This window comes from Daucus carota, chromosome 3 (assembly GCF_001625215.2).
Source record: "Daucus carota subsp. sativus chromosome 3, DH1 v3.0, whole genome shotgun sequence".
NCBI lineage: Eukaryota > Viridiplantae > Streptophyta > Magnoliopsida > Apiales > Apiaceae > Daucus > Daucus carota.
In genome coordinates this window covers 42,705,367-42,720,861 of record NC_030383.2, presented here as the reverse complement: position 1 = coordinate 42,720,861, position 15,495 = coordinate 42,705,367, and the positions used below count along the sequence as shown (strand labels likewise).

At 34.2% G+C, this 15,495-nt stretch overlaps 1 protein-coding gene across 2 annotated transcripts in view; it reads left to right on the top strand.

Moving 5' to 3' along the window:
- The window catches only part of LOC108214167 (protease Do-like 7), a 30,771-nt gene that overhangs the window by 11,206 nt on the left and 4,070 nt on the right, over window positions 1-15,495 (top strand). For both annotated transcript variants that reach the window (XM_017385998.2, XM_064088898.1), the window contains 14 exons: window positions 342-400; window positions 690-726; window positions 1,645-1,770; window positions 2,208-2,297; window positions 4,971-5,036; window positions 5,152-5,208; window positions 5,284-5,349; window positions 5,972-6,079; window positions 8,877-8,957; window positions 12,129-12,178; window positions 12,447-12,612; window positions 13,163-13,681; window positions 14,786-14,968; window positions 15,041-15,146. In XM_017385998.2, coding sequence (XP_017241487.1) covers window positions 342-400; window positions 690-726; window positions 1,645-1,770; window positions 2,208-2,297; window positions 4,971-5,036; window positions 5,152-5,208; window positions 5,284-5,349; window positions 5,972-6,079; window positions 8,877-8,957; window positions 12,129-12,178; window positions 12,447-12,612; window positions 13,163-13,681; window positions 14,786-14,968; window positions 15,041-15,146 — 1,714 coding nt within the window. The remainder of the gene's footprint in view (window positions 1-341; window positions 401-689; window positions 727-1,644; window positions 1,771-2,207; window positions 2,298-4,970; window positions 5,037-5,151; window positions 5,209-5,283; window positions 5,350-5,971; window positions 6,080-8,876; window positions 8,958-12,128; window positions 12,179-12,446; window positions 12,613-13,162; window positions 13,682-14,785; window positions 14,969-15,040; window positions 15,147-15,495) is intronic.

Below are 15,495 nucleotides of genomic sequence, written 5' to 3'. Positions count from 1 at the left end.
TTCCAGGCAGATATAGTGAGATCTGCTTGCTGATTTTTAGCGCTAATTAGCTCTGCTGTACCTATAAATACAGGAGCTTGTTTGTATAACAAATCATTGGAGAAATATAAGTTTTTTTCTCATATCTTTGTCACATATGGCCTAGTAATTTTTCAACGCCATGACACAAAATATTGGATATGGCTTCGTGTGCCAGAGGCTATTACTACCATGCTTCATATTAAGGGTAGCTAGGTGTATATTGTCGATACTAATATGTAGTTTCACCGCCTGTCTTAATTGTATCATTTGTCAATTTTAGGGTGTTATTTTGTTTAATGTGTTTTTTATGCTGTATACAGGTCTCAATTTTGGCTGGTACGCTTGCTCGGTTAGATAGAGATGCTCCCCACTATAAGAAGTGAGTTGCTTCTCCCACCCCCTCTCTAGTCATCTCTTATACCTTGTGTTTCTTCACATAATCATAACTAAATTTCCTGCTTATTTAGAAAATGACAATATTTTCTCAAGTTGCAAAGCTAACAAATGATTCTTACTTGACCCTATCACATTAATGATTGTTTGCAAGTAATATTGATAATGTATAACATTCAGTAGTAGATGCAAATAATCTTACCAGATTTGGTTTTAGAACATGTAATTATGTTTGCCATGGTTATGCATTAATTTGGATGAACTCTGTGGTGCAGGGATGGCTACAATGATTTCAATACATTCTACATGCAAGTAAGAAATTCAAAATATATTTCAATAGCAACCTTGGATTGAGTTTTTTTTTTACTTTTTCTTTTTTGAGGTATTGAGTTGTTTTTTTTTGTGTGAAATAATTATGTTATTCAGATTTCTTACATCTATGCCTAGTGACTCGAGAACAAGCTGTTGATTATAGCTGCAAAATTCTAATTTATCAGTTCCTAAACCTCTGAATTCTCTTGTCCTCCCTCAAAAAGAGGAGGTGGATTACTTACAGAAGTGTAACAGAGGGCCCCTTGTGAAGAATCCCCCTGAGATTTATTTGCATTTTGGAAATTCTTTGGCTTGTGAAAATGTTGTCCCAAAATTATTGCTGTTGAGGAACCTACCATACAAAACCCGAGTGTTTGTTGGACAAGCTCTTACCTGACTTCTACTTAGCAGACCCCAGCCTAACAGACTGTAACTGATTGATTACTTGTTTAAGATTGAACAAATAAGTCCCTAAGCAAGCTGATACATTTCTGATGAGACTATAAAGATATTGCATATTGTATTGGCTGAAACGGGAAATTGGTATGCATATTATGAATATACTGTGGCCCTGATAAGCATAGACATCTAATGAAATACTTCTATGTGTCAGAAACATAAATATGCAGTTGAAATTAAACTATCAGTCTTTAGAACCATTATAGACCTTTTATGTTAGTTATAACATAGATTTAGCAGATGTTTAGACCTGTAATTCTTCTTCTTATACCTCTTGTATATGTATCCCTTCGTACCTTTTGAATCTGTATCTAAGTCTCTTAAAGTTCATGGTTTCGCAAGTTGATAAATCAGGTTAGAGAAAGTTGTAGAATTTTGAATGCTGCTAAAAAGAAAGGAGATTATGCAGTCTAATTTTGTTTATGATAATCCTTTCCTTTTTCTTTGTTACAACAATAGGCGGCTTCTGGGACCAAAGGTGGTTCTAGTGGATCCCCAGTGATTGACTGGCAAGGAAGGGCAGTTGCCCTAAATGCTGGAAGCAAATCATCTAGCGCATCTGCATTTTTCTTACCTTTGCAACGAGTATGTTTTTACCTTGGCAAAAAAAATATTTTTTAATTCTTGGAATTATGTTGATAATTCTTTTTGGCTGTGTTCTTTGTACTCTACAAAAAGCAACAGTCAAAATGCAATGAGATTTTTATTGTAGAGTGAACATGGCAAACTTTCCTAAACTAGCAGCACATGTTGCCTGTTCTTTATCTAGAAAACAAGGTGCCAATAATGCAGTGATCAAGGCAACATCAAGAAGTATTAATATAATATATAGGATATATACAGCTGAGTACTTCCATATCATTCAGTGTAGATAGCATGGTATAAATATATATAGGATATATTCAACAGAGTGCCACAACATTGTTTGGTATAAACATAATTTGAATATCTGTATCCCTTTCAATGTTTAAGCTAGCGTAGAAGAGATGTGAATGTATAGCTCTTTGTAATCGTATTTGCAGGTTGTAAGGGCATTAAAGTTCTTGCAGAACGGAAGAGAAACTTTCAGGGATAAATGGGAGGCAGTTCCCATTCCTCGTGGTACATTGCAGGTTTGTAGTTCTTTTATGTATTACTTTCGCTGATATTTAGTGACTATTACATATATTATTCTTGCCAACTGCAAAATAAATTGTTGTCCTATTCTTGAGAATTGAAATGAACACAACAAATGAATATGCTGCTTCCATCCCCAATACTTCATCTGGCTGTTGGTTTATCAAATTTATACTTGTTGTAAAGATGTTTTATTTGGTGTTTTTTTTACTCTATCCACTTATTCCTTTTTTTGAACATTATGTGGCTGTTCTATCTGCTAGTTGTAAAATTGTGATTGCCTGATTGCTCCTGTTTCTGTATTCCTTACCAGATCTTTACATGGCACATAATAAAGCTCTCCCAGATTTATCATCATATTTATATTCTGTTAATTCTGTTGGAAGTATAAATTCTTTTACCTGTTAATGCATCTCAAACAACTTAATGTGTCAAGTCTGTCCATGGTTTCTGATAAAATTGTTTACACACCTGTTGTTTCCCATGTCTGGTGTTTCACCAGTCCTTCAATCATGTTGATGTTAGTTGTGGAATTCAGAATTTTACATTATTATTTGTAAAAGATGAAGCCTTTATATATGACATGTACAGACAAGAGAATATTTGTTATTAAGTGCCTAAATTTCGGTATTAACAGCCTGTGATATATAACCAAGCCAGCATCTAATTTATCCAAGTACGGAAACTATATCAATCATACAGCCTAATTTCCTACTCTATAGGGACACTGGATAACAAAAGCATCTAATATCTTCTACACCCGCCCTCAAGCTGGTGCACAGAGATTCCGCATGCCCAGCTTGCAAACCAACTCGTTAAAACTTCCTGTTGATATACTTTTAGTCATATATCAGCTGTTGCTTTCTGGAAATGTACACAACACATAATTTCTTTTCTTTGATTTTTTCTTTAGTGAAGTGTCTGTCTGTTTCAACATGCTTGGTTCTGTCATGATGAACCGGATATGTATGTTGATTGCTGATTTGTTGGCGCAGAGCAATTTTAGTTGCTCGGTTCTTTGAAGCTTTAATTATTTAATTATGCGTCTAATCCAGATTAGTTCACAAACTCCTTGAACAAGAGCTCTAAGTTCTGCTTTAGCACTGCTTCTAGCTACTACTGATTGTTTCTTACTCCTCCGAGTGACCAGGTTGCGACCAGGTTGCCCCAGACTTTAGTGCAATACCCATTTGTCGATTTTCTGGCTTCAAATGCTCCTGCCCAGCCCGAATCTGTAAAGCCTTCAACATTTACGTTTCCCATTCTTTTCAGACAACAATTCAGCCCCTGGTGTTTTCTCTAGAGAGCTCGAAATTCTGTACACAGCTTCCAAGTTTTCTTCTGAAGGATTATGCATATACTGACTGACAAGACTCACAGCTAATGCAGTGTCAGGCCTCATATGAGATAGGTAGATCAATTTGCCCACTAGTCGTTGATACTTTCCTTTATCAACTGATTTTTCTTTACTTGTTTGAACTTACCTTTTGGTTCAACTGGTGTTGCCACAGGTTTACACCCACTCATTCCTGTTTTTTTACAGAATATATTTTCTCTAAGACAGCACAATACCTTGTTTTGTTCTTGCAACCTCCATTCCTAAAAAAACCTTAATCGGACCAAGATCATTTACTTTAAACTCTTGGGGTAAGACACCTTTAAGTTTTTCTTGCTCTATGCAATCATCACCTCTTATTATTAATTTATGTCATAAACATAGACAATGAGGATAGTTATCTTACCATCATGTGAGTGTTTAAATAATAAAGTATCATCTGGTTTAGCTTGCTTGTATCCATCCTTCTTTACCACTCGCTTAAATATTCCCAACCAATCCCTTGGAGATTGTTATATACCATAAATAGTTTTTTTCAAGCGACGGACATTTCCAGTTCCATACCTTTCTTCAAATCCTGGTGGAGTTTTCATAAAGATTGGCTGCAATGGAAACAGAACTCTCACCGTGTTTAACTTGGCAACTGGAGCAAATGTCTCTTTGTAATCGACACCATAATTTTGAGTGAACCCTTTCGTAACGATCCTTGCTTTATATTGGTCTGTCATTCCATCAGATTTTTGTTTAATCGTAAATACCCATTTGCACCCACTACATGTTTAACAGAGGTCGATTGATTATTGTCTATGTGTTGTTGGCTTCTAATGCCCCAATTTCCTCAAACACTGATTTCCTCCATTCTTTGTGTGAGAGTGCTTCAGAAATATAAAGATGAAGCCTTTGTATAAGACATGCATAGACAAGAGAATATTTGGTATTAAGTGCCATATATTTAGTTTTAACAGCCTATGATTCTATATAACCAAGCCAGCATCTAATTTATGTCAGTATGGAAACTATATCAAATATACGGCCTAATTTCCTACTCTATAGGGATACTGGATAACAATAGCAGCTAATATCTTGTACAGTAGTTTTTCTTAGCCACTATTGCACTCCCGGTTGTTTTTCTATGATGTAAGGTATCCATGTAATTGATGTAAGATTGATCCATGTAACTCTTTGTACATTTTGATGTTATGGCAGCAAGATCGAAAAGTAATTTGTTCGACCTGGCATAAGTTCACTTCATTATTTGGCGTCTGTTATTCATCTTTCTGCTCTTTGGTTAGCGTTTACCTCTGTCTAAGTTGGATATTGTTATTCGTTGTAGATGACATTTGTTCACAAAGGATTTGATGAAACACGTCGCCTTGGTCTCCAAAGTGAAACAGAGCAGGTTCGTATTGGTATATGTAAATATGTTTGGTTTATTTTACTTTTTGATAGTACTTGATCAATATATTATACCTTCATAGTCTTAATGACTTTTTTCATGTTTTTAATTGTCATAGTTGGTGCGCCATGCATCTCCACTAGTTGAAACAGGAATGCTTGTTGTTGATTCTGTGGTGAGTTTATGTTTTGCAGCTTATAACTTTCACATTAGATGATTTTGTTTGTGTGTGCTAACAGCTGTGTTGCAGGTACCAGGTGGGCCTGCTCATAACCATTTGGAGCCAGGCGATATTCTTATTCGTATGAATGGGGAGGTAAGCATGTCTTTAGGTGCATGTAAGACAGCTGATGATAACTGTTCTCGGTTAGTTAGACATCCTGTAGAATTTCTACATCTGTTATAGGTGTCCTTATATGAACATTGCCAACAATGAAAGACAAGATTGATAGCATGCCATGACCTTTTTGGATGAGGTGTGAATTTGAGCCCACCAGATGATATTATTTAATGAGTACGCTTTGTCAACTAACGAAAAAATCAATGAGCAGCAGGGTGTGTGGTGCCGTAACACTCAGGATTTAATCATTTAAATACGAGGTCCAACAACTACATAATCCTAAATATGTTGTCTGAATAAGCTAACAAGCGATAGTAGAAACACCATTGAATTTGGATTTTGAAGATTTAGCTGATCTGTGTATGGCAAAATAGTATGTGGATAATTTTGATTATGATGACTTAGGGATAAGGCAATTGATTCCATGTAAAGTTTCAATTGATTCCATGTAAAGTTTCTGTGCATATAATAGATTATCTTTTTAGATAGGAGCTTGTAAACAACTATTCATGCGTAATTGCACACTGATCCGAGTAGGCTTCACATAGTGTTAAAATTTTATGTGTGTGTATTTATTATTTATCAAATGCTGGTGCAGGTGATTACCCAATTCCTTAAGATGGAGAGTTTGCTTGATGACAATGTCCATCAAAAGGTTGAACTACAGATTGAAAGAGGTGGGAAATCATTGGTCGTCGTCCTTCCGGTAAGTCTCTACTAATTTATATATTAATGAGTGACAACTTAAATTTATCTCACTCTACCAATCTTCTGTTGAATGCACAATCGATTGAGAGGTGGAACAAGTGTTTATTGTATATTAGTGTGCCTGCGCTTCATGTGGTATTTTATAGGGAAATCTACAAAACTGCCTACCTTTTCTTTTATTGTTTTCAAAAATACTACCTTCCAGAATTATTTTTAAAAATACCTTTTCATAAAAAAAAATTTTCAAAAATACGGTTTGCAACTTTTGCAACCTCATTTGCAACTCCAGGCGGCGCCAGCCGTGTTGCAACCTCTTTTGCAACTTCATATGCAACCGAATTCCTGATTTAAAGTATATATATATATATATATATATATATCGATTCCGAAAATGAGGTCGAAAATGACATTTGAAAACTGGAACTTTAAATCAGGATTTGTAATTGCATATGGTTGTATTCAGTTGCATATGGTTGCATTTAGTTGTTTCTATTGCAATCTAATGGCCCCGCCAGGGGCACACCATACATCTGTTGTTACTTACAGTTTTCAGTTGCATTTAGTTTTGCAACTGCAGTTGCAACTTCATTTGCAACCTCAGTTGCAACTTTTGCAACCTCATTTGCAACTATATATAGTTTTCAGTTGCATTTAGTTGCAACTGAGGTTGCAAATGAAGTTGCAACTGCAGTTGCAACTTTTGCAATCTCAGTTGCAAATATATATATATATATATATATATATATATATATATATATATATATATATATATATATATAGATGTCGAAATAGAGGTCGAAAATGGCAACTGAAAACTAGAAGTTGCAACTTACAGTTTTCAGTTGAACTAGTTGCAACAGTTGCAACTTTCTATTTTTATTTGCAACTTTTGCAACCTCATTTGCAACTTTTGCAACCTCATTTGCAACTTTTGCGGCTGCGCCGCCCAAGGTTGCGGATGAGGTTGCAAAAGTTGCAAACCGTATTTTTGAAAAAATAATTTTATGAAAAGGTATTTTTAAAAACAATGAAAAAGATGGTAGTATTTCTAAAAAAATAATTTTACAGATGGGTATTTTTAAAAAGATCCCTATTTTATATCATAAGTTATATTAAACATTCGAAAGCAGCTGTAATAGTATAATCATAACAATATTTATGATACCTATATACATTTTCTTGCTTTTACATATTACATGGTTATAATTATTATAATATGTAATTTCGTAATACTTTGATAATTAAAATAATTTAAATTAATCTTAACATGCCTAAATTAATAATTTTTTTATTATAAATAAAATTTTAAAATCAGGTTTTAAAATAAATAGAGAAAAATAATAAGAATGTTACTGATTAAATGTGTATCTGTGTGTGTGTGTGTGTTTGGTATAATTTTATTATAATTCTTAATTAATAAAGTAAATCTAATTTTAATAGTTATCAATTTTGTATATGGTAACTAGGTACTAGTTTCCCATACTCAAATATGACAAAAAAACATAATCAAAATTTAGGAAATGGATAATATATTATCAAATAATTTAGGTCATATTAATGTAACATTTCCCGTTGACAAGTAGATTACAAATCAAGTGAGTGTGTTAAGTAGCTTTTTTACGTATGAAAGTGTTCAAAATGGATACTTGTCCTAGTGTGACAATTTGTGAAGGTTTGTTAAGTTGAATAGTGAGATCTGATACGAGTATATGACTATAAGTGAAGCAATGTTTGTTATAAACTTGGATCTTAGCTTTTACTAGCTAAATAGTAAATTAAAAATTATCGAGGATAATGGAATATGGGTATTATAACATATGAAAAAGATATTGAAATATACAATATTAATAAATCTCTCAATATATGTTTCTAATGATACATAATGAATGAGATATTACAATTTATACTTTCTTTTGTAATGTTTTTAAGTACTTGCCATCATAATTAAATGTAATAAATCATAAATTATGTGAGATATATAAAAGATTTAGATAATTGATAAAAGACAATATACAAATAGTATTTGCAAAATAGAAACAAATTCGTGGGATGTCTAATTAATGTGGAATGTGATATCATTGTTTGGTATATAACCATGGTTAGTCTCTACGAACCCAAATTTATTTTTCCCACCCGAACCCAATAAAATCCAAACCCGAAACCATCGGGTTTCATTAAGCCCGAACCAAAAATAAAAATTTTACAAACCCGAGTTTTCAGATTTTGTAAGATACAATCAGATTGGTAAGGAAAATTGCCATCCCTATCTCTAACACCACTAGCTATTTTTTTGTCCAAATTAATATTTGTTATTAAATAGATAAATTTGTTTGTCTTGATGTATGTGCTCTCTAATAACATTAGGGATTTCACTCTCAATTTCAGTATTATATTAATACAACTCGATAGAAGAATGTATTTCTCAAGCTCGCTGAAGTTTAATTGCCATTTATGGAATATTCTACATCATATTTAACACGCTTCAGCAAGTCGCAGACAATTCCGGAGAAACATATAATAGTGACTATTACCTCTTTGGCTGCCCATGTGTTAAATAACCACACAAACATATGTACTAGTGTTGTCTATGTGTATCTCTCTATTCCTTTGATCCTTTGAGTTTTTGCGATTATTTTTGTCATATTTTAGTTTTTGCTAGGTTATGTCGTTGATATAAGCTATACTGTATTTAATTTCCTTAGCTCTTCACTCCAGAGTAGTTTTCTGCTGCTTTTACTTTTTATTTGATTACTCTCCGACAACTTTAAGCCGTTTTGTTATTTTCTTTTATTCAGGTTGAAGATTTACATTCCATAACTCCCAACTACTTCTTGGAAGTAAGCGGTGCTGTAATACACCCTCTTTCTTATCAGCAGGTTGGTGCTGAGAAATGTTACAAAATTTTTAATTATGCTAGTTCATGTTTTTCATGTAATGTGTATATATGCTCTTGTAACTGATATATGTCATAGGTCACATTTGCCTATCCCGGATTTAATTAGGTAATAGATAACGTCCCAAGGTACATGATTTACGACCTTCTCTACATAGAAGAAAGTTTGGGAGGTCCGGCTTGGTGACTGTTAATTATCTATTACTTTTACTGGATTTTAAGGCTTCTTTGGCTATTAAAGATCAGCAACCTTAAGTTTTAGACCCGCATAAGCTTCTAATTTCTTTGTATCATCACGGCATTCTTCTGAAATATACATAAGTACTTGTGCAATCATGTGAGGTTGGTAAAGTTAATCACATTCCTCCAATCCTCCATTGTCTGACATCTTTCTGCCACCGGTTAGTTTTTTGCATCTGAAACAATGAATTTTGTTTTTGTATCTGAAAAGAATTGTAGATTTATAATGAATACTCTCTTAAAACCAAGATAATTGAATAATATAGAAGTTATTTGTTTGCCGCAACAGCCTTGAAGTATATAAAATATATATGACTTTTAACCGACACCTTTGTACACAATATCTTTCTTCCTGATTGCATGACTTTTGTTTGGGATAGTGTCAGCTGCAGGTTAAAATATAATACTGAATCATGCATTGTTGTTACCACGTATTACACAGTTAATACTAATGTTTCTTAGCTGTTAGCATCTCTGGTCCTTGCTGAATGAATTGACAAGCTAATGAAGGCAATAATGATGACAATCATAACATAGAATTAACAATATCAAGCATTGCAACAGTAAGCTCAACTAGGAAATAACAAGTCTAGCTAGCTTGGTATTATAAAGGCAACCTAACGTAAAAGATGAATGAGAAGGATGGCGTTCAGTAAAGAATTAAAACTCAAAAGGATCAGTGTTCTTTTTTTGGTTCAGTATTTGGCCTAGAGGATACCACTCTCCTCTTGGTAATGAGTCTTAGCTGGAAAGCAGGGATAGTGGGATACCTCAGTATGCTGAAGAATCGCAGGGGGGTGTGCGTACGGTGCGGGGGTGCGCCACGGTGCGTAGCGACGAATTTCTGGGACCGATACGTGGGGTGCGGGAAACTTTGTGCGGGAAGGACAAAAAGTGTAATTTCAAAAAAAATATTAACCACTAACAAAAAACAGATGGGACTTAGATTCGGAGCCCTAATTGAAGCCCCAATCGACGAATGCCGGCCACCAACAACCGACCATCGTTCAAATCCGGCGGCTCCTTCTCGCAAGTCCAACTCCTCTCCTGCTTTCTTTTCTTTCACTGATTTTCTTTATCAATTGATTTCTTTAATTGATTTCTCTGACGTCGGGTTGTTTGATGGTGAGATTGTGTGTATCTGTATATGGTGAGATGGTGGTAGGTGGTATATGTCTTGTACTGGGCCTGGTCTTTTTCATTAAATAAATATAAATATAGCCGATGTTGATCTGTTCCTGTTTCCTTTTGATTTTTAATTTTTTGTTTGCTGATTTTTTTTTTGTAATATGTTTATTAAATAACATATAAACATTTAAAGCTTGAAATTGCACTCTTCTTGTACTTTTATTAATTGTCTATTTGGTTTAATTAGAATGTTACTTCTGATGGTTATATATTTGATATCTTTTATTTACTTATATATTATTAAAATTTTATTATTTGCCATATCCCCCACACCCGAATCCCCAGTTTTTGAACTTTGCCAAATTCCCGTATCACCGCACCGCGCACTCCCGCACCCGTGCTTCACAGAGTCTTATTGTTTAGTATATATTTGGGTTCCAAATTCTTTTGTTAAATACTAAATAAACTGGGCATACTTGTTGGTAGTGTGTTATACTGCTTTTCCATTTATATTAGCCTGGTTTGTATGTTTTGCCATATCGATCAAACTTTGACTTAATGTTAAAATATCCTTTAATGATTATATAAGTTTCAGATTTTAATGTAATAATACACTTGATGAAGTATTTCAATTGACATTAATCAGACAATATTAGTAAATATGCAATGCAAAATCAGTCAGTTTGACAAAACATTGGTCAATGTGACAATAAAGAATATTGTTTGCTTCTCTTGTTTTGTGATAATGGTCAACTACAGAATTTACAAGTCAATTAATTTTTCAGTCTAGAAGGAATCAATTCTTACATTGTGAGTACAATACAGAAACAGTGCCATACTGCCATGCACCCCTGAACATAGTTATAGGTTTTTTCTATTTTTCTATTTTGTTCTTAGCCTTGTCCAGCATCAGAAGTGTAGCTCTTTCGTAGTCTTGTTTAGCATCAAATGACTGTCACAGCCCTTGCTCCAAACCACTGTGTCAGCGAAAAGTAGGTATTTTCACATCACCTACAGCTGACCCAAAAATGAATGAATTACTGATCCTCGGCAATGTTCAGCAGAAATATTCTCTTCCCCAAACCCACAACCATTTGCTACTTGCTGGAATCCATAATTAAAACTGTACAACTACTCAGAACATTGCTGAAGTTATAATACCTTGAAAAAAAAATTACACGTAAGTCTATGATGAAAACTGTCCTCAAATTATTGTATGGGTCCTTCCAGTACAGAAAGTGATAAAAGTTGATAAAATGTAATCATCACACATTAATCTAATTATGAAGACTGTGATTTGATCAAGATAAACATGTGAATAAAGTTACTATTCTACCGTTTTTTGCAGGGATAGGCTCCCCCCCCCCCCCCCCCCCCCCAATTTAAACCTTCTTTTAGCCTTGTCCAGCATCACCAAGCTCATTGGTGCGTTTATAAGCTGGTGTTGTCTGTGATCACATTGTAATTGGTTACTTTTGTTCTAGTACTCATGAATACTGGCGAAATCCTCCATCTATTGAATGACCAGAAAGGACCAATAGGCAACACAATTTTCAGATATATAAGTTAGTCTCAAGAGAAATAAAAAGATAATCTTCAATTTCGTAGCAAGTGGTTATAGCACAAAGAACACTCCCAGTACAAGCACAAAACCTTTCTCCTAACTTATGCTCTTAAGTAATGTTTTGGAAGGCATCGTGTATTTCCATTATTGTTAGTTCATATTTTTTCTCTTCTGTTTTAACTTGCTAAACGTGAATTTATATCTAATAATTTCTTTTCTCAGGCTAGAAATTTTCGGTTCAATTGTGGTATTGTATATGTTTCCGAACCAGGGTATGTCTCCACTTCCATTTACTGCTTGTTTTTTTTCCCAGTCTAATTGGTGTGTTACCTCTCATGTACTGTGTGTCTAAGTGTCTTTAGACCCTTGGTTTTGGAGTTTCATGAATAAGTTTTTCAAATTTCTTATCACAAGTTAGTCTTTGACGCAAGAGGAGTAGCATATTGCTCTTAATGAATTAAGCTAAAATGGAACAGCACATGGATCATTGCAGTTCTGTATTAATGTAGAATTATAACTCTATTTACTTTCCAATCGCAGATATATGCTATATAGAGCTGGGGTTCCACGCCATGCAATAATAAAGAAGTTTGCAGGAGAAGAGATATTGCAGCTTGAAAATCTGATCACTGTTTTATCTAAGCTTTCTAGGGGAGCACGAGTACCATTGGAGTACATAAGTTACACAGATCGTCATCGGAGTAAGGTATTTGATGAAATCACACTAACTCTGTATGGGTCACATACGGAAGCTGTGTTTTACTATTTGTCAGCAAATGTTTTTCATTATACAAGAGCTTTATTCCATGAATGATGGTCATTTTTCCGGGGTTTAATGGTAGAGGCTGATGTGGTAACATTTGGGTTGCCGCTAGTCTTGATATAGCCATTTGGATGGGTGGGATAATTAGATTATATTTCCCAATAATCTTCATTACCAGAACTGCTCCCTTAGGTACTGTTGGATCTCTGCAATGATGCTTTCCTTGCTGATAAGATGTGCATACATGCAGAATTAGACGTAATGTATGCATGTGTTTTCTATCTTCAATCCTGTTGTCTTAATTTTAGCCTTTTTTGTATGAAAGCTCATCATTTTGTTGCAATATTGTAAGTAATGTGTTGTCTTAATATTAGGATTTTTTGTATGGAAGCACCTCATACAGTTCTTCGTATGAAAAAACCTTCTCATCTTTTTGTTCCGATATTGTAGGAAATGCTGTCAGGTGATTATTTGTAATTTTTTCTTTATGCAGTCGGTTCTAGTGACAATTGATGGGCACGGATGGTATGCCCCTCCTCTGATATACACTCGTGATGATAGCTCTGGTTTATGGATAGCAAAACCTGCTTTGCCACCTGGGGCTCCTCTTATTTCATCTGTTATCAACCAAGTTGAAAGTGGTCTTGTAAACAAGAATGTTTCTTCTGATTTTGACAAAGCTAGTTTAGTGGAACCTGTGCTACAAGATAGAAGCAAGGAATTAGCCGATGGTGACACCAATATGGAAACTAATTATGAGCATGTTGGAGATGGACCTCAAACACGAAACGAATTTGATTCTGGAACAAAAAAGCGGCGAGTGGAAGAAGATATATCTTCTAATGGTGTTGTCACTGCTGATTCTTCCTTACATGGCCATGATGACCTGCAATTGGTGGAACCAGTTTCCTCAGAAGATGCACTGCTGATTGAGAATCAAGGTGTCCAAGCTGGTGCTGCTAATGCTTCTGTTGCTGAGCGTATAATTGAGCCAACTCTTGTCATGTTAGAGGTAAAATTTTAGTTGTTAGTGAGATTAAAATGTGACTGATGCATGATAATTGTGTCCGGGTAATGTTGGCTTTCCCAGTTTTTATTTTTTTTGGGAAAAAGTCTTGGTTTTTGTTGTCTTACGAGTGACTTTTAATTTTACCTGACCTTTTGTTTTAAAAAGGTAAGCTGGACAGGTGAAAAATTATTGGATTTTCTAGGTAACAAGAAAATTTTTGTAGCAGGAACTTCAAAGAATGTGGGGTAGTTTAGGCTGGTGAGTCTGTGAGACATCCTGAGCTTTTAGGAACTTCTTAGAATTTAGTTAAATCATACTAATTATTAGTAATCTAGCTAATTATAAGGATTAGTTTCTATCGTTAAGCTTTTATCCTATATAAAGGTGATGTAATCATCATACATATTCTGTGTATGAATATTGTAAACTGATGAATGTTTAGTAAATATGAGGATTTGTAAGTGACCCTGAATTTCTTCTTTTCAGCCATATTCTTAACCCTGTCTTGTTTCACTAGTCACACACTTTTTTTTATGATTATTGTTGCACATTTAGTGGCCTCTTCATCTAATATAAATTCCTTGTATGACATCTTATATTGATAATAAGACAGCTATCTACTATATTCGTACAGTAAATATTCACGTCAAACAATGTCAACGCTTGAGTAAGTAGAAAATGCTGTATTAAATATTATGAATTATGATTATATCTGACTATAGTGTGAAAGAGTCTCAATGCAACATAAGTTTTATAGGTTTATGCTTCTTAAATTCCTTACGAAATTTTTCTAAGCATACAAGAACCATGCAAGTAATCACGTATTATTTCTAGATTCATGAATGATATCCTACAATGAAATTAGTGTTCATTTATTATATTGTATATTTTTCAACCAAAAGAAGGGATCAACTGTGGTTATAGAACTGCTTTAGTTTTTAGTTTGGACTTGATCAGTGTCCAGTTCTCTTGTCTTCTGTATGTTTGGCCTATTCCGAATGTAGGATATGTTCATTACTTACAAAAGATAATGAAATATTCATCTTTTTCTTTGTGCCAGTTAAACACTTCTTTCAATATTTATCCTTTTAATGCCTAAAATTTTAGGTTCATGTACCATCATCATGTATGCTTGATGGTGTTCACTCTCAACATTTTTTTGGGACTGGTGTTATCATATACCATTCTGAAACTATGGGATTAGTTGTGGTAGACAGGAACACTGTTGCAATCGCTGCATCTGAAGTGATGCTCTCATTCGCTGCTTTTCCAATTGAAATTTCTGGGGAGGTAATTTTATGCTGTTATCAGTAAGTAATATCTAATTCCAGTAAATTTTTACTCAACTTATGTTTGCCGCAGGTGGTTTTTTTACATCCAGTCCATAATTTTGCTCTAGTATCATATAACCCTGCTGCACTTGGTACAGTTGGTGCTTCTTTAGTCCGTGCCGCAGAACTTCTTCCTGGTATGCCAGACCTTCTCTTTAATTGTTTAACATCTATTTATGATAAAGATTAATATTTTTTATGCATAATAAATCAAATTCAATTATATGTCTGGTGTTGTCTCCTTATTTGTTCCTTGATTGCACCAGTAGGGTAGTTTGTGGAACATGATGTGCCCGAAAACTAGATTGTGAATGCATATACTTAATACTTATCTACATAAATTTAAAAATATTAACTGGACCTTTTTAAGTATTGAAAGAAGACGAAGTTCAAAAGAACCTAATGCTATGAAGCCAGGTTGATCTCACTGGTGTGGTTAGTACAAAAGTTTGTTCTACTTATAAAATTTCATTTCCATTGGATAGT